We start from the raw sequence: 18,870 nt of genomic DNA, 5'->3' as shown, positions 1-18,870 counted from the left end.
GTGCTGCGGCGCTGGCCGGCGGTGCTCAAGTCAACCCACGGGCGGGCGCGCCGACCGCCGACCAGCTTCGAGTATGCCAAGCGGCGCCGAATCGCACATGCCTGCCGCCCACGCACGCCTAGTGTGCGTGCCTCGTACGCCGCGTGGCCGGTGCGGCGGCCCCCGTGCGTGCGCCTGCGTGGGAGCCGGCGGAACGGCCGTCAAGTCTACAGCCGACGTGCGTGGACCGCGGCCCGCGGCCAGCCCAGGGGGGGCGCGGCAACTAATCGAAAGCAGTCCATAGTTTGGCAGGCTGTGCGGCCTGTTCCTCTCCCAGCCCAGTGAATGGCCCATTAGTTCCCGTCCTGCTCTGTTTAACCTTCCGGGCTTGGGCCTGGCGCATTGATGGTTTGGTGCAGATCCGCCAAGCCGGAGGAGCACACGCACGAGCCTGTACAGTGCTGTACTGTGTTGCATCGAGTTGAAAGGTGTATCGGCGTGCACGCCGCACGCTGGCACCGCTGGTGCTGTGGCGCCCTGCACCGCCGTGGAGAGATTGCATCTTGGCCGAACGTTTATAACTTGCCACGAGGAAGAGGACATGCAATTATGTAGTCCTCTGTGTGTTTTAATACACATTTTGAAATATATTATGAATATACCCTTGCGTTGGTAGAGAAAGCCATATAATTATATTGATTAGCATATAAAAATATATATTATATACCATGTATTTTATAACAACATAATACGTGTCGATCGAGAGTTTCTATCTCTTTTTCTATTTTACTCGCCAAGCACTAATTTAAATGATTTCGGACTCTTAACTTAGCTCAACATACGATCATCCGGGTTCCTATTAAAATTCCGACTAACAGACTAAAGAATCATTATTTTTGACGAATTTAGACCTAGCGAAAAGGACTAATTAAAATATATATGTGAATATACGATGAATTGTGTACGTATGCATGGATGACTTTTCTGGACTATAGGGAAAAGAGTTATACGAAAAGGAAATCATAAGATGGACCGAATTTTGGTATACATTTCTTTGCCGAGCAATCATCTTTTAAGAGCACGGTCAATTTTTGGTGTCTAAAGTGAAAGAGAGACAAATAGCCTACGAGAGGCTAAAATTTGTCCACACGCAACAGAGACGTGAAACGTAGTCGCTCTTTTAACCCAAGTGCTCCAAGAAAAGTTGTTAGAATTGTTTTGCAATTGAACCGGCCATAATTTTTCCACTTTCCAATTCTCGACATTAGAATGAAATCCCTGCCTTCAAATTGAATGGGCTACAATTTTTCAACTTTCTAATTCTCACCACGGTTCCAATAAACTAACCTCCACGCAGAAAAGGTTTTATCCTGACATGTGGTTGCTGCGCTTAAGAAAAAGAGAAGAGCGCCCAAGATACGGGACGCACTCATTGGCATGGTGTTTTAATATCTAAGCATGATGATGTTGATGTACTAATAATGGGCAGTGAGCCGGTGACTCCCAATATTTATTCCCACAAATAGCGACACATTATTAATACCACCACATCAACATCTCGCATACGAATCGAGTTGATATGAATATATGATACTCATATATACACTGCTCCTCCATCCCTCTTTCTTTTTTTTTGCATGATTTTATTATCCGTTTGTATTATAGTATTTCTTTTCTTTCATGTCAAGACAAGGCCCTCTCGTAATTGGCCATTATTATTCCAGTAGTCCCCTCCTTCTCCCTTCCGCTCGTCCCCCTCCTCCCTTCCGTCTCGCACCAGGCGAGGCGAGAGAACTCGTCGTGGAAGCGAAATATAGCCGGCTCCGATCCCAACCCGACCCATCCCGCCCCCGTCCCGATTGCTTTGCACCAACGCAGGCGCCGCCCCCGCGCCCCCCTCCACCCGGCGTGCCGTGACAGCGCCGCGCAAGGTAACAAATGCCTTCTCCTCCCGCCCCCGGCCCCTGCTCTGTTGGCGCTTGTTGATTTCCGCGCTTGATCCTGCGCGCCCTAGGGATCGCGGAGTGGGCTCGCTGCGGCTTCGAGGTGGGTCGGGGTGGGGTTTGATCTCGGTCCTCGTTGCTTTGCGGTGGTGGCGCCTTCTCGAGGGCGGGGCGGGAGGGGGCGCAGCTGTGGCCGCCACCGCCATGTGGTTTTCTGTTTGTTTCCTGCGTTGCTTCGTTTGATGCTGATGGGTTCCGGCCATCGATCGCGGTCCAGTGCCGCACGCAATGCGGAGGGGGGGTTACGGTTATCCGTTTTTCTTCCTCCGCAGCGTCAGGATGTTGGTCGATGTGCGCGGTTACCCCGCGCGCGCGCGACGGGGTCCTGCGGCCGTTGTTTCCTTTTGATCTCTGTGACCCTTCTGGGAATCGATTCCATGCCCCGATTGGTCGCAATGTGCGGGAGGTTTTTCTCGTGCTGTTTTTCCTCGCTGGCCGGTTGGATTCTGCCGCGAAAAAGTTGCCCCCCCTTGCCCCCTTTTTACTTCCTCCGGTTATCTTTATTCGTCGTGTTCACGATTCCTCATGCGTGCTTGGGTACCCTTATGTGGTTAGGAGGCCAATAAGCTGCAGCATTTTGGTCCTCGGAGCTCATTTCTTGTGGGAGGGGATCAGGGGAACACTGCATATTCTTTGGTATCTTCGTGTAAATTTTCCATCATTTTTTGTCTGAATGGTTGTTGATCATGTTACTTGAAGCGATTGTTTGTCAGGTAACACATGCCATGTGTTTGCTGATGTTCTTACTAGTTTTCAAATGGCTACAAATAGTTGTATTTGATGGACTTTCCGTTAGAATTCATGTTTCTTGGACTGTTATGTTTGTAGGGATGGTAGTCGATCGTATGAGTAGTTCCATAGCTGCAACCATCTATGCATTGGTGTTCGGATTCACACCTGGGCACTTGGTTCATGTTGAAGACCATCTTTGTTTTATCTCTTGAACTGTGGCACTACCAATTTTTAAATCGATGAATCGTTTCCCTTGGTAGTATCTTGTTGCTTTATTTGCACTTAACTAGTTAGTCTGGTTTTAGTATTTGAGGCATGGTCATACTTGCTATTTCCGCTAGAAACATGAAAGGAATTGAGTATATGTGGCTTCATTATCAGATTTAAAACATTTATATACTTGTTTACTGACCTGTCAAGTTAGGTTGCCAGATCCTTATGGTTTCCCATTACACGTTTAATTGTGGGATCTGTATGGTTACCAATTACGCATTTAATCTTCCAATCCCTGTTTCATTGATGATTATCTGATTGTTCTGTATCAATGGCTCATATCTTAGGGCATCTTCTGCATTCATGTGGGCTATTCGATGACTCGAATTAATTGTTAATATGCAGTGGTGGTCATTTATTATGTTTATGCACTATGGCTGGAAGTGTGCCTCATTATTTGACTCGTCTCTTTCGTTAGGTTGTTGAGTGAGGATGGACCTGTCCACGACTTCAGTGCTGGCAGCCAAGGCCTACAAGTACAAAGCAGAATCACTTGTTAAGGAGTACCTTCTTGCAGATTCGTATGTTTCATACACTGCTGTACTAGGTGGGATCCTGATGTGCAAGATGGTATGAATTTCTCCCTCTTATCTGTTGACACGACATTCATGATTAGCCTACCTTTGAATTAATATGCTCACATGGTTCTTGTTTTTAAATTTAAATGGTATCAGAAGATTATTCGTTTAGTGGATCCTTGTTTGAAAAAAAAAAATCTTTACAGTTAAACTGAGGACTGTGGAGGAGCTTAGAGAAAACAAAATTATAGATGGAAGTAAATTAAACTTTTGGTGTATCTGAGATTGGTTGAAAGTTGAAACTATTTGTAATTTTTAACTACATATGTATATGCCACTTGTGGTAAGTTCCCAAATTACGGCAACAGTTTGCTTGGATTTAACATTCAGTCTTATTATGAGTTGTTTAGATTCAGAGAAATTCATGTGAACTTAATCTCCATAAATGCAATTGAAGGCAAGTACACTTTGTGCCAACATAAATCAACATGAATGATTAATTGCCCTACTTTTTCGCAGAATCAGAACTAGAACTTGCATTACGAGCTATTTTGTGACTCATATGTTTAATCTCTGTTGTTCTATGTTTACTGAAGTTTACTGTATTAGGCCAAATGTAGCTTTAGGCCTTTTGTTCTCTGTTTACTGAATCTGATTATATCAGGCCAAATGTCAGAATCCTTTTTGTTTGAATAATTTAGTTACTTCAGGATGCCCGAGAAAATTAGCATGGGTTGAATCACTAAAGGTTTCTGGAGAAGTGCTTGAAGTATTGATAACATTCGCACTGTGTCAGTTCTGCCTAGCCAATATTCAGTGTGGTGATCGATAGCAAACTAGCAAGTGCAATATGAGTAGATACAAGGGCTATGGTTACATGCTGACAATAATTATAGTTTGTGTTACTTCCAACCTTAAACTCTTGCATGGAACTTCTTGTGATTAATCTCTGTGTGTCAGAACTCTAGTCTCTAGTTAACTTTTTTTGAAATAAGTTCTGCCCATATATTGACTAAATTTTACGTTTCTTTCCCCTCAGGCCTATGACATCACAAGTTTGATCAGCTCATTGTACTACAAGGGCTATGGTTCACTTACAAAAATCCAAAAGCTTGAGTGGAACAACAGGTGAAACTATTATGTGCAAAAGTTATTTCCAATTTCATCGTATTACTGTGAGCGCTTATATTCAACATTCAATTTCTACTTGTTTAGGGGCATGTCCACTGTCCACGCGGTTTTCATCACAGTCACGTCAGTGTACCTGGTATTCTTCTCCAACCTATTCTCTGATCAGCTGGATGGACCAGTAACTTTTCGGAGTTCAAATCTATCCAATTTTACTCTGGGGGTAAAAGATGTTAATATTTCGTTCCCATTCAAGAATAGTCTATGTAAGTACAGTTTCTCTTTTTTCCTCATATTGACTGAATTTTAAATTGTCCAGGTTTCTGTAGGGTACTTCATCACTGACCTTGCTATGATACTCTGGGCGTATCCTTCTCTTGGTGGAATGGAGTATGTAAGTGGATATATCTGATTGCTGACATCTTTTTCTCTAGTATCTCCTTGCTTTATTTCTACTCCATGTGTATATAAATTCATGCTGTTTTAACATGGTATTGTCTACTAAAGGCATCTTTGACTACTAACTTCTGCCACAATATGTTGGCAAGAACTATGAAAATATGGAAATGAAAGCATTTGTCATGGTAAACTTGTTAGTTTCACTTGCTTAAGCTAGAGTATAAATGCTTGTCTAGCAATATTAGTAGTCAAAGTTATATTGATTGCACCTTGTCCAAACGACATACATTTGTACAAATGGAATTTCAATATTCACTGATTCCATTGTTGTCTGTTGCTACTGGTTGACCATTGTCAGGTTCTTCATCATATGCTGTCGCTTATTTCTATAGTATATGCTATGTATTCTGGGGAAGGACAGTTGTACACATACATGGTTCTCATCTCTGAAACAACCACACCCGGAATCAACCTACGATGGTATCTGTTGAAATGCATGCACAATGTTTTCTTTTATATTACTTGAATGTATCTGACCTGTGACTGTTCTATCGTCAAGGTTTCTTGATACTGCTGGGTTGAAAAAATCCAAGGCCTATCTTGTCAATGGTGTTGCAATGTTTGTTGCTTGGCTGGTATGTTACTACAGTGTAATTGGATGTTACAAGTTACAAATAATGCATTACTTGCTGATCATACAGTTCTTTACTATGTTTTAATCTAATCCTATGAATGCATGAATGAGCTCGAGAATTGTATAGTACAGTTTATTATTTTGTTAGGTATAATTCTCTGTAAGCTTTATATTGTAAGGGATAGAAGGTTCCTTTTTCAAAGTGCAGCCATCCTGGAATATCTTATGCCTCAATAGTTATTTCCCAGCTCTCTTGGTCTACTGTAGGAGGGAGGGAAGGGAGATCACTAGACACCTAGACATTTCCCATTTCTTTGTGCTATAGGAGAGTTATAATTTTTCAAGTGGAAATATGAATGCTAGAAATCAGTAGTTGTGTTTTATCCATATTTCCCCCCTCTAATCAATTAGACAGTCGTCCTTGTACTGGTTAGGAGCTTCCTATAATTTTCTTTAACTGTGGAGAAACAATTGCTTCATGCAGGTGGCACGAATAATTCTATTCGTCTACTTGTTTTACCACATCTACTTCCACTATGATCAGGTACTTTTCTCTTGTACATTAACTACAAGGATATACATCAGTATCTCACTGATGATTTTGAAGCTATGCTTGGTTGATGACAATTAACTTGTATATTGACAGGTCAAGCAGATGCACACCTTTAGCTGCATTCTGATATTTGCTGTGCCCACAATACTGCTTGTCATGAACACAATGTGGTTTGCCAAGATCTTGAGAGGCCTTAAAAAGACGCTAGCCAAGAGGCAGTGAAGAGAAAAATGGCAACACAAGCTCACGACATCGACAGTCATCCCTTCGTACAGCCACTTTACAGCTACATGCTCTTCCCAAGTAAAGCCGCCAGTGCAGCTCGTAGCACATGCCATTGTACATGATTCAGAAATAGGCTCAACACAGCCTGAAATTTTCCCTGGATGCTCTGCCTTGTACATATGCATGTCTGGTTATGGCCGAGGATGGTTTTTCTGTGGATCAGATGCTTCTACGTCTTTAACAATTAACAACTTAGGTAGTAGTCTTCATATAGACCTAGGAAGGTTGAACTTCCGCGCTTCTGCTTACAGGTTTAATATGCAGTTCTTATCATTCTGACTTGAGAATTGTAGCCGGTGCATTCTCAACCAGTACAAGTAAAGTTTGCTGGCAGTACTTCATATTCAGCAGTTCAGTTGTTCATGTGCTGTTTCGGTTATTGATTGTCAAGTCTGGTAATTTTCAATGTGCAGATGATTTAAGCAGTCACGAGGATGTAACTGAAAAGCATGAATGGTGGTCTGAATTTAGATTTGTTCGGTCTGCTTATGCAGTGTAGGTTGAGTTGAACATCTTCTGATTTGATTAGTCCAGCTTGTATTCATTTGGTGGTGTGCAGTGCTTGTACCTGGAAATGTTCGTGATGCGGGGTTCTTGCAGGCGCTGGTTAAGGCAAGGGGAAACGTAATACTCTTTCCAGGGAAAGATCTGGACAGAAAGAAGCTTTACTACATGGCTCTGATCAGCACTTCTTAGTATGGTCCACATTGTTTTATTCTATGCAACGTGTAAGATATACCCTACCGTATGCTCGACGCCCTGTTCATGAATCATGAGCAACCGTAACAACTGAACTGAGTAGAAATAGAGAGGATTGCGAGGCTTTTGCTACTACAAGCTGCGGCTAAGCAGCCCTTGGAATGACATGAAGAGGTCCTTGTTTTCTGCACCGAAGATCTCATCCGCCTTTCTCAGGGTTTCCTGTGGCGCAGCAGTATTCGTGAACATAAGCAGCAATTCAGTATCTTAAGTTCTGAGCAAATGATTTGGAAAACTGGAACTTGTTCCAACCTCTCGAGATTGCCTTTGGGCATTGAGCTCCTTGATATTGGCAAGAAAAGCCGCAAATTGTTCGTAGGAGAGGCGATTCCTGCTACGGGAAACCAAGTTACACGATCTTCTGTGAAGAACTGGATTAGTTAAGTATAACAGGGCAAGCATGGGGGCATACCTTGCCTGACGAAAGAACTGTTTGCCATCTACTCTAGTAGTGCGTCCTGGAGCGGATTGTTTGGAGAGAGAAAAAAATGTCAGAGAAAGAGTTGCTGCTGGGCATCAAGCCAGGACTATTGGGAACCTGGAAGAAACAAAGGGATCTGAATGCTGAATGCTTACGTGACTGCCTGATCAGCACTACCTGAGATAGAATGTCCACGAGGGGGCGAGTTCGCCGCAGAGGACATCTTGCTGGAGGCCAGCCATGGCGACATCGCCATGTGGCCTCCCAATCGCGGCGAGGTGGCGCCGGACGTCAGTTTAGGCGACACCGCCGTGGAGTACCTTCTCGGTGAAGTGGCAGCGGTCCTCAGCTTCGGCGCAGAATCAGACGTGAGGCGTGGGGTGATGTGCGTGATGGTCAGCTTCTGCTCAAACGGCCTCGTCGCTGTTGAGGGCAGGAGACAGACAGACCGAGCAGGGAACACGAGCATCAGAAGCTACTGAAAGTTGTGGTCACTTTGATACTACTTGCAAAATTATGAAGCTGTGTCACTGACACTGATCGTACCTTCCTGATTTACGCTCTCTGCTTCAGTGGATCCGTCCGATCGAGAGGATACAGGATGGCTATTCGCTGGTCCATCTTCAGACACGGATATGGAACCATTTCCCATGAACAGTGTACCAGACAGAAGGCAAGAGACATCGTGCAAGCGGAAAAAAAAATATACCTTTCCAAGAATTCGCTTTCGCCACAGATTGCTCGCAGGTTCTTATGTCTACAGTTTCCTGAATCTGTTTAGGGGACACGAAGCATGAGTACTTTCTAGTTTCTACTTTGAGGACATCAGCAGTGATCTTGATTTGCCTTGCTGCTTAGCACAGACCAATGGCAGGAATGCAGAGAGGATGATGAACTCACTGGTGAATGGTCGTCGCCCAGCGATTGCATCAGACGTCTCTTGAAGGTTTCCAGCTGCAAGTTCAGTTAAAATTTAAAAAAAAGACTGAGATCTGACGTTACAGGTGAGATTACTTGTGGCAGAGAGCGCGTTTTCATAGCGGTAAGCTCAAGTGAGGGGTGTGCCGTTCGCGTGCAAGTGCTGTGATCTTGATCAGGTCGCAAACAAAACGCAGTCACCTTGGCGAGGTCCCTGGACAGCTGCTTGGACGTCTGCGCGAGCGAGTCCCGCTCCTTGGCCAGCTTGGCCTTCGCGGACGAAATCAACCGGCTCAGTAAGACAGGAAACCGCACCAGAGGAAAGGAAAAAAAAAATTCAAAGCAGCAAGCAAGCAAGCAGTGAGGTGATCTGGTCTCACGTTGTCGTCGAGTGCGGCGCGGAGGCGCGCTTCGGCGTCCCGGAGCGCCAGCTCGAGCCTTGCGACCCTGTCGGCGAGCTCGGCGGCGACGCGGTCCCTGTCGGCCAGCCTCTGGCGGAGGCGCGCGGCCTCGAGCTCGAGGCGCGAGGCCCGGGCCGCCACGGCCACGGCCGTGATCTTGCGCGCCACCTCCAGCTGCTCGTACGGGTCCAGCGGCAGCACCGCGGCGATGGCGTCCGGCAGCCCCGCAGCGGGCGCGGGCTCGGGCTCGGGCCCCGGCGCCTCCGCGGCGGTGGCGGTGGCCGCGGGCGTGGGGGTCTGCGTCATCGGAGGCGGAGGGCGTGGGAGTGGCGGTCGTGGTGCGAGTGGCGAGATCCGAAGCGGGGCGCCGCGGTTTATCATCCGGGAGAGGGAGCTCGGGCCGCGCACGGTGGCGCGAGGTGGGGACTGCGGTGCGGGGGCGCGACGAGTGGCGGGGTTGCTTTGCGTGCGTTTGAATACGCGCCCCCGCACGTACAGGAGAGTTTGGGCTCGCTTTTTCTTCCCTCTCTTCGGCTTCGGGACGACGAGGCGATTGCTGGCCAGGGGGCTCCCATTAACAAATCCAAGTGCTGGTGGAATGGTGTGCAGGTGCCTCCGGGCAAGCGCTTCGGACAAGGCGCCGCACGTGTTTGTTCATCGCTGACCCCTTGGCGCGCCATCAGTTCTGGCTCGTGGTCGCCGGTGGCTTGGCGGCGGCAGATGGTGAAAGATTGAGAAGGCCACCGACCCACCGTATTCGCTGGACGCTTGGGTCAAACAAAAAAGGACGATGGATATCCTAGCGAGAAAGTTGTTTCATAGGTTCCGTGTAACAACTTTGTCGTTGTAGTATAGTGGTGAGTATTCCCGCCTGTCACGCGGGCGACCCGGGTTCGATCCCCGGCAACGGCGTCGTTTTGTTGTTGTTTACTTTCATTTTTTCCCCTACTTTTTGTTTCCTTTCTCGGCCTTGTTTGGGCGCATGCGCAACCCAACAGGTTTCGGCCTCGTCAGCCTGGTTTGACGTGGGCTCGAAGTCGGCCCAGCATGAGGTCGGTCCAACGGCTAGTCTACCTTCGGGCTCCACCGCCTCTGGCCCTCTGCGCTCCCGCACCGCCCCGCTCCGCTCTAACCCTAAACCCCTCCCCCCCCCCCCCATCGGAATCTCGCCGCGGCACCATGGCGGCGGAACCGCCGGAGCCGGCCTCCTCGCGGAATGCCCCGCCCGCGGCCTCGTCTTCATTCACCGCCGCCGTCGCCGGCGTAGGCGGCCCCAATCCGTGCTGCGCAAAGGTAATCGGCCCTCTTCCCACCCTAACCCTCATGCCGCATCCTGTTTCGTTCTCGCGTCCCTTCGTTTCGGCTCTTGATGTGTTTTGTTTTTTCTTGTGGTGTTTCTTTTTTGGGGTCGGGTACGGCAGCTGTGGAAGAAGTACCAGAAGCTGGAGACGAGCCGAACGGCGCTGCGGGAGGCGGTGAAGCTCCTGCAGGCCGAGAACGAGAAGATGCAGAAGGAGAACTCGGAGCTCAGCAAAGGTACCTATTTGGCTACCCCACGTCCTACAGCTTCCTGATTTCTCTTCCCAGTGTGTGCTTTCTTTGATTTCTTTTTCTGCATTACGATCCTGGTACAAATAGAAAGAAAGGATCACCTGAAGTATGCAGAGGTAATCCACATGTTCGGACTGTAGGCTTTATATTCCAGCAGTTCTGAACCAGCATTTTGTGTGCTGAAAGGCAAGTAGTTTTCTTTTTCATTCCTAGGCTTCCAAACAAAGTAAACTTTTTTCTTATAAAAAAACTACTGCTTTCAAGTATCTAATGCTCTAAATTCTAATTTGATAGCATGTTAGTAGCATGCTAGCAGGAATTTTAACAGAAGGTGCCCAGAGAAGATGAATCTTTCAAAGTATGTCTGATTTCTCTTTAATGCTTCTAATATTTATTAACATCATGCTTGGTTTCTCTTCAATGCATCTGTTAGTCATTAGCATCAATCAGCCCCAGCTTCTTCCTTACCATAGTGCACTTTAAAACACTTGATTACTTGAATTGATGTCACCCACCAAAGCATATGTAGTTCTTGATGAACGGTTATGTGTAGCATGCACACATCTTGAAACCATTTCTTATGTGTTTTATGCTTTAATGCTTATTATATCTGTTTTTCTTTTGTGATGAACAGTTTGCAAGGAGGAGCGCCTACGAGGTGATTCAGCTGAAGCAGCTAGGGCAACCGAGTCTGATGCCAGAGATATACTAGAAAAGGAGATAATTGAATTAAAGACGCAGAACTCAAGTCTCCAGCAAACACAAAATATCTGCAAACATGATAATGAACTTTCACGCATCTCTGAACTGGAGGAAGAAAATAGAAAGCTCAAACAGATTTTAGGAGAAGAAAGGAAGAAGATTGCTTCTGAAAAGAAAAAAGCCGAAGAAGAAAAGAGCAAGGCTCTGGAAATGCAAAAGATATTGAAGTCAGAAACACAGAAGTCTGAAGAGTATAGAAGAGTTGCTGATATGGAAAGGAAAGTTGCCAATGATTGGAGAGCATCATGTGAAAGGTTGAGGAGTGAAGCAAATGAAGTCAGAGCCCAATTGGCTGCTCAGATTCAGAGAACAGAGGAGGCGCATAAAAGGGCTGAAACGGAGAAGCAGAAGGTAACCAGAGAAAAGAAACGTGCTGATGCAGAGAAATCATTAGCTGAGAAGAACAAAGCACTAATTGAAGTTGAGAGGAAGAAAGTATCAGAAGAGAAGTTCCGTGCTGACAATTTGTTTGCAAAGTTAGAGGAGCAGAAGAAACTCAATGAACATTTGCGAACTAGCATTCAAGTTGAAACCAGGAATGCAATAGAAGAGAAAAGGCAAGCAGACCATCTGTTTCAGAAATTGGAAGAGGGGAGGAAACAGAGTGAATATTTACAAAGAAAGACAAATGAACTTTGTGCTGTTAGAGATGCAGTTCCTTCTGGCAAGTATGGGCGGAAACATGTTGATAGAGCTTCTGAGAGTGCAAATGTAAAGTTTCTCAAAAAGAAGCTTAAGCTGAAGAAAGAGCAACTAAAGCACGTGAAGAATGTGTCAAAGCTAGATAAAGCAAAAAATGCTTTGATAAGAAGAGAGCTTCAGCGTTTAAAACAAGACTGGATGCAACTACTGGGCCGATTTAACGTTCTCGATGACCACCTTGCTGGTGGTGTTGAAGGTATTCATGTCTTAACAGAGGTCTGTATCCTGTATCCTGCATGCTACTTATTACTATCTTCATCCATGTTTGCTAAGGTAATTTTGGTAAAGTTTGAACATGCTTAATATTTTTTGGCAGTAGACAATGATAGTTCTGACATATAAACAATGAATATTTCTTCATCCTAAGGTAATTTGTTATTTTCTTCATGTTCTCTCTTCCGTTTAATTCTAATTAAAAAAATACTTGATATACTAATGAAATTATAGGGGCAGTCATTTCTTTTTCTGAAATAACACATTTTCTCAGTCTTCTTTATTCCCCAAAAAAATCTTCTTAATTTTTTGAAGTAAAGAATTGTGGAAGAAAATATTCATAAGAAGGGCACTTGCAAGTTCGGTCAATTAAATCAACTCTCATATGAGCTCCCGGTAGTTACCTTGAGTACATGTTATGCTTGGGGTGGTCTACAATAATAAAAAAATCATTTAATTCCAGAAAGCTTGTTAGAGAGAAACTGTGAAAATCTGATTGCGTGAAACTATTTTTGATTGCAACCTATTTGGCATCACTTTGTTCAGAAATTTTGTATATTAATGCTCAACTCTAAAAATGTTCTAGATAGGTATTTGTAGAAATTTTGCATACTAATACTCAACAGTAAACATATATTAATGCTCAACTCCAAAATGTTAGCCGTGTAGATGCATGTATTTGTAGACATGGTGGCATCACCATGTCTTGGAGATTTTTTTTTCTGATTACTACATGTGATAAAAAATAAAGCTAGAAAAATAGGGAATCAAGAGAACGGTCTCATTTTGTGAAACAGTGGGGATTATTCAATGTTGTGGCTGATTTATCAGGTGAATCATTCTTAATTAGAGCCTTAGGTCATGGGTGACTTCACATGCCAAATTTGTTCTTTCTTTGCCTTTATGTTATCTACGAATGTAATGCCTTGTGCTCAAACTTATCACTCATCTAATGTTGATGTTTAATTATATGGAACCAATTGAAATGCTATAACGTGATTTTCCCTGTAGATCATCATAGAGTGGTTTTGAATGAACAGTTATAATGCACAAATTATGTGGTGTAATACATATGACCTGTACATTCTTTAATCTGGCTGCTGATATGTTGCATATGCTTTTTTAAAGTTCATTTATACTGTTTTTTTCTCTCTAATCTATATAAGCTGATGCGATTTCCGGCATTGTTTCATACTTGCAGTTGAAGCAGCATCCGGAGATACATGGCCTTGAACAAAAATTGCTTCTAAATGATTCAGTTCCTGCCCCATATTTTGGGTTGCAGGCTGGGATGGTTCCATTCGGCTCTTCTATCCCAAGGGAATACACTTTGTATCAGTTACCCAGAGAAAGCTGCACACGACCAATCTCAGGTACTAGTTCTGAATTAGGGCCTCCTCTTGGTAGCTCTCACAGAACAAAGTCAAAAAGTCACCACAGATCTTCACGTCCCACATCCATATCTGATGAAAAGTTAATGGGCTCACAGGTTAAGGATAGCCTATTTGTGTCCTCGTCAACAGATATCAGAAAAAACCAGAATTCTGCTGTTCCCGAGCGGCGTCCTAAAGATAGTAATGATAGAGCATTGCCTCTAGAAACATTGAAGTTGCCCTTGTCTGGTTGTACAGAAGTTACAGATAAAACACTTGGTGGTGATAGGAAGAGAAAAAGGACCAAAAAGTCTCTAGAACCCGCTGCTTGTCTCCCCTCTAAACATGATTTGCTGCATCTGAAATCGAGGGCCCATGCTGCCACTTCAAATGACGTTTTAGCATTTGAGGATGATCCTTCAGGTCTGCAGCAAGGAAATAACAACGTGCTGTGTGTGACTGAAGGTGACATGGAAAATCATAGGAGAAAATATCTTGCTGTCTCCGATAAAGATCCTCCCTTCAGTTTCCCTTCTAAAGTGCCTTCTCCTGGTGGAGGAAATGGCTGTGCTGGTAGCAAGTTTGCGTCGTTGCTCTCCTTTGAGGAAATGATCAGGGAAAACTGCTTGAAGTTACTCAATTTTGATGATGATGCAGATGAGGAAAAATACAGAAAGGCAAAGGAGAGACCTCTTTCACCAAGCCTGCCCATTATTCGACCCCGCAGAACTAAAGTGCCTACATGTGCACAACCTGGTAGTTTGGGTGATAGAACTCCCAGTAATTGTCCTGCCTCTGGATCTGATTCCATGAGGTCCAAAGTATTGGAAGTTAAAGAGCCTGGGATTCAGAAATTGGCTCAGAATTGTATCCAGCTCGGTCCATCGTCAAATAGAATTGAATGTAGTGACTTTGTTGAACAGCTTTGTGCAAATGATAAATCCAACGCAGCTGCCAATGTTTCTTGTAGTGCTGGTTTGGATGGTGTGCCAACAAACACTTCTTTCGGCAGCCTTTTGCATGAGGATGTGGCTGGAAATTCTGTAGCATCATCTGCTAAGATATTAGACAATACAAGCAGACTAGTGTTATCAGGAAGTAGCTGCAGTGGTCATTCAAATTCCATTTTGCAAGTGCAGCATTTGTCCAAGGAAGTGCCTAGCAAAAAGGGCTCACATCAGATTGGTGACAGATCATTGGGTCCTGGACTGCAAGCCAATGTTGGGGCAAGTGAGACTACAGTGACCAAGCAAAGCCATTTGGACTCAAATAGTATGCTTGGGCATTATTGTGGATCCGAAAAAACTCAAATGCACGTAGTTGGATTTACAAGAACGAAAAGAAGCACCATGGTCAACATATTTAGATATTGGGAGATGCTGGGTTCTCAACCTCGAGAGCATTCTAAGGAATCTTTTATTGATGGTCCATTGCTTGAAAAAGTGTCAGCTGACCCATTGCTGTCTACAGAGTAAGTTTGTTTGCATGGTTTAGCTCATCTTTTATAGGCACTGTTGCAGGCACAAGCAAACATTGGTGCTATCATTTGCAATCTATTATTAGAACTAAATTCTCTGCTTTGTTTTGCAGCGAGAAGGTTTCCCTCATATTTTCCCTTCTGTTGTGGGATATTAGATTCACAGAAGAGACTTTTGCGGATGGAAATTTTGCCTCATCAGCTTTTTCCTTAAGTGGTATATCATCTGAAACTCTTTTGCATGTCGATTGCTTGTTTTGGCTCTTTTAGCTCAGATTCTCCATTATTTACTTGCTAAATTGTTAATTTCTTCATTTTTCTGTTTCGACTTACATTATTCTTCTCTTGTTATTTTGCTAAATTGTTTGACTATTGCTTGTCATATAGTTGTAGCATTCTATCAGTGGCCTGTTATCACGTAGATGTCATCAAGTTCAGATTTGCTTCATCGCACACACTGGAATGTGACTTTGTTTTTGGTTGCCTTTTACACAACAACCCAATGTGCTTTTGTGTACATCAATCATATTACTATTAACTCGTCCTATGCTTTGACCAAGCTATATTGAGAATATGCACCGCACAGTTATTATAATGATTGGTTGAGTCGTATTTTATTGGTATCATATGCTAACAACGAGTTTATAATTTTCTATACATTTTCTTCCTTACAGTGAAGTCTCATTTGGAAACAAGGTGGACCATTCTGAGAGGGGATCAACTGGATGTTCTTATCTCCTTAATTGAAGATTTTCTCCTGAACAAAGAAGTTATAGTATGTGAAAAAATGGGACAGAAAGTTTTTGGCACAAGCAAGGATCACAAATTAGATGATGAAGCTGGTATACAGCTTTCAGTTAAACCTGCAAAAGTAGATCAATTTATCGCCGCTTGCATTCTGTTAGCTTCAATATGTGTGGAAGTGGAGAGAGTGGATGTTGTTTTAGAAGTTTCATACAAAGTTCTTCAGATGGGTAAAACTAATCTTTTGTGGACTCTGTTGGCTCTCCACGTCTTTGGTTCCATATGTGGTGATAAGTTTCTTTTTCCAAAGAGTTGCAACTTTCTCGCAACAGCTATACGGTTGGTTGTCCTGCTTCTTGAGAGCAAAGACACTTCTCTGTGCCTTGTGTCATCGTATATCCGATCAAATAAGCCAACAACATTACCGTCCTGTGCCCATTGCCTGTTTGATGTGGATACGGTTTCCATAGATGGTTTTATCTCTTCTCTATTGGATGAGCTGGATTTATGTTCGCTGCTGTGGAATAACCATGCCTACTCAAATGAAACTACAAGGCGCAGTTCTCATTCGGGGTCAAATGAACTTGAGATCAACTGCGGTGAACTTTGCAGTATATTCAAGCAAGGAAAACTAGCTGAGGATAGTGATAATGGTCCTGCAGGGATCAACTTATGCTACCTCACTGAGCTAATTTCTTTGCTCGAGCTCTTTGGGATTTATATGGTATGTGCATCTTTGTGACCTTTACTAAATTTTTGTTCTCAATAGTTTTTCTGTCCCCATGTACCGAAACACACACACAATTTCGGCCCACAGGCAGCCAACTTTGATGTCCTAGATTACTTTTTCAGGCTGCTAGGTTATTGTTTTGTATTTTAACCAATTTGGAATTTGCATGTTGAACATTACAATCATCCATGCCTAGCCTTCAATTTGTTCTGAATTTTATGGTTCAATTTCATATTATCTGTTCTGGTATTGACTGATTATTTTCTCCACATTTTTAGAGCTGCGAGTGGATATACAACAATGTCGTTGTCCGTCTTCTGGAGATTCTGGAATTGTGCATGTGCGATGAGTATTCAGCTGCTCTGTTGGTACTTGTCAGCCAACTCGGAAGGTTTGCCCTGTTGCCCATAATACTTCTTGTATTGAATTGTTCCATGCTTTTCTTTTTGTTATGTGTGAATGGATAGTCATAGAATTCTTAATGTGCATGTGCTTTATGTGGCACGCCCTTATAGGGGATGGCGTTTAGGGTGAATATGCCACTAAATTGCTAGACTGGTGGGCTTTTATAAGAAATTGTATAGGATAAATCACTGACCAAATATTGTAATGCAAAATCCTAAGTCCTAACACCTATTCAATCATGATCTTATACCGCACATGACTTTACATGATAGCTAGGTTTGATAACTGTACCAGTCATTCCACTGTACAGGCTCATGACTGTACAGTGTAGACGTGTAGTATAGCTGTTTGAGAACTTCCCTCCCCAGTAGGGCAAGACAATATTCCAGATATGTCCAATTACAGGATTTTGGCACATCCTTTGATCTACATTTTCTCCCATGCCTCAAAATTTGGTTTATTAAATTTCCAGTATTCCATTATCCAAGCTAAAACCAATAATCTGTAAAATGAATAGGTCTGTCATAACTGTAGATTTTTGTCTTTTGGGGCCTTGGAGGTGGTGATCGATCAAGCACACATACATACATGCGCACACAGTTCTGATTTCAGGCTATACTTTTTTATGTATTTTCATGCAAGTTCCAAGTATATCTTTTGTTCTGACTTGTATTTCTTTGTTCCTAATATGTACGATCTACTTGATTCACGCTTTTAACATTTTGATAATATTGTATTTCCCAATTTGCAGGTCCTTTATTGATGATGCTGGTTATGAGCATAGAAGAGTTAGTGAGCTAAGGGACAAGTTATCATCATTTTTAGCAGGGACAAGTTTTACAAAAACAAGCAGTTTAAGTGTTCAGTTTTCTGCCATTGGTGCATTGCTCAGCGTCCTTCCACTGTCATTTGACAAAATTGTTGCCACGCAAAGTAGACAATTATCAGGTCCCTTTGTTGTGCAAGCGAGACAGATTTCTGAATGGTTTGTTCGGTTAAGCAACGAGCATCAATCTTTAGCTCGTTCCTTTTTTAGCTGAAAGTTTTTATATTGCTGCAGCATGGCTGGGCGTTTCATGGACCAGTGAAGAATGCCTTGTGCAATTTTGATATGATCCGCACAGGTGTATTCGTGGTCCCATAACATCATTTTGGATTACTCCGTTGCTTTGACAGTGCATAGAGGATGATGTTTGTGTCAACTTCGAAGATGCCGAAGTATTTTGCAGATCATGTTTCTTTCAACATCATGTTAATGTATCTGCAAGAGCTGCTAAGAAACCCAACAGCGAAAGCATTCAGAGAAAGGACATGCAAATGCTGGGTTGGACCGAGAAATGTGTTTTCAACAGAAGTCGAGACAGGATTGCTGATTTTTTGCACTGTTGGATGTCAAATATGATGAGTACATTAGAGATTATTGAATCAAGGATTTCTGATTTGAAGAGATGGTCCAATGAATGCATATGGTCTCTTTAAGATCGCCAGATGGCAATGATCCGTGTGATGTTTGGATCTGTAGGATCTGATGGATCCAAAGAGGCTGCGAGTCATGATCGGCAGATGGATGAGATTGGGGGGTATGTTTAGCTGAGATCTCTTTCAGGAAGTAAATTTTGATTCTGATAGCTTGGCCCCACCAGAATCAATTTTGATGAATTAATAGTTGTATTCTGCTTTTTAGATAGCAGAGAGGGTAGGCAAGGTTTCCGTGTCGATGTTTGAAGGAGGTGATACGAATTTTTATGATCCCACCTTGTCCTGCACGCCCGTTTTTTCCTCCCCTGTTAGAGAATGGATATAGACTGTCCAAGAGGTGTTTGCCTATGTACTAGGCCCTGTACGCACTAATCTATGAATGCAGCAGATTTCTATGGCTTTGCAATGGCAGAGCTGAAGTTCCAATTTTA

The 18,870-nt window shown here is 43.6% G+C and overlaps 3 protein-coding genes and 1 non-coding gene across 4 annotated transcripts; 3 read left to right on the top strand and 1 right to left on the bottom strand.

The window, feature by feature from the left end:
- The first annotated feature begins 1,695 nt into the window (after positions 1-1,695).
- Positions 1,696-6,845, top strand: LOC112893975 (transmembrane protein 56-like). Its single transcript, XM_025961522.1, has 9 exons — positions 1,696-1,910; positions 3,406-3,557; positions 4,545-4,633; positions 4,721-4,856; positions 4,953-5,027; positions 5,391-5,512; positions 5,592-5,667; positions 6,151-6,210; positions 6,313-6,845. The coding sequence occupies exons 2-9, from the start codon at positions 3,420-3,422 to the stop codon at positions 6,439-6,441; spliced, it is 825 nt and encodes a 274-aa protein (XP_025817307.1). The 5' UTR covers positions 1,696-1,910; positions 3,406-3,419; the 3' UTR covers positions 6,442-6,845.
- Positions 6,846-7,153: 308 nt separating this feature from the next.
- Positions 7,154-9,565, bottom strand: LOC112893974 (uncharacterized protein At4g15545-like). The gene is made up of 9 exons (XM_025961521.1): positions 8,983-9,565; positions 8,804-8,872; positions 8,585-8,638; positions 8,394-8,457; positions 8,231-8,305; positions 7,862-8,107; positions 7,676-7,721; positions 7,516-7,594; positions 7,154-7,425 (listed from the first exon to the last, which is right to left on the bottom strand). The coding sequence occupies exons 1-9, from the start codon at positions 9,382-9,384 to the stop codon at positions 7,336-7,338; spliced, it is 1,125 nt and encodes a 374-aa protein (XP_025817306.1). The 5' UTR covers positions 9,385-9,565; the 3' UTR covers positions 7,154-7,335.
- Positions 9,566-9,843: 278 nt separating this feature from the next.
- TRNAD-GUC lies at positions 9,844-9,915 on the top strand. The gene has a single exon. It is a non-coding gene; the product is annotated as a tRNA-Asp (tRNA).
- A 242-nt stretch (positions 9,916-10,157) lies between these two features.
- Positions 10,158-18,870, top strand: LOC112893397. The gene is made up of 8 exons (XM_025960702.1): positions 10,158-10,296; positions 10,425-10,539; positions 11,189-12,234; positions 13,433-15,075; positions 15,195-15,298; positions 15,756-16,549; positions 16,834-16,946; positions 17,712-18,870. Exons 1-8 carry the CDS (start codon positions 10,183-10,185, stop codon positions 17,998-18,000), a joined length of 4,218 nt encoding a protein of 1,405 aa, XP_025816487.1. The 5' UTR covers positions 10,158-10,182; the 3' UTR covers positions 18,001-18,870.

Source organism: Panicum hallii, chromosome 5 (genome assembly GCF_002211085.1).
Source record: "Panicum hallii strain FIL2 chromosome 5, PHallii_v3.1, whole genome shotgun sequence".
NCBI lineage: Eukaryota > Viridiplantae > Streptophyta > Magnoliopsida > Poales > Poaceae > Panicum > Panicum hallii.
The sequence above is the reverse complement of the archived record's forward strand: the minus strand, read 5'-3'. Positions and strand labels throughout refer to the sequence as shown.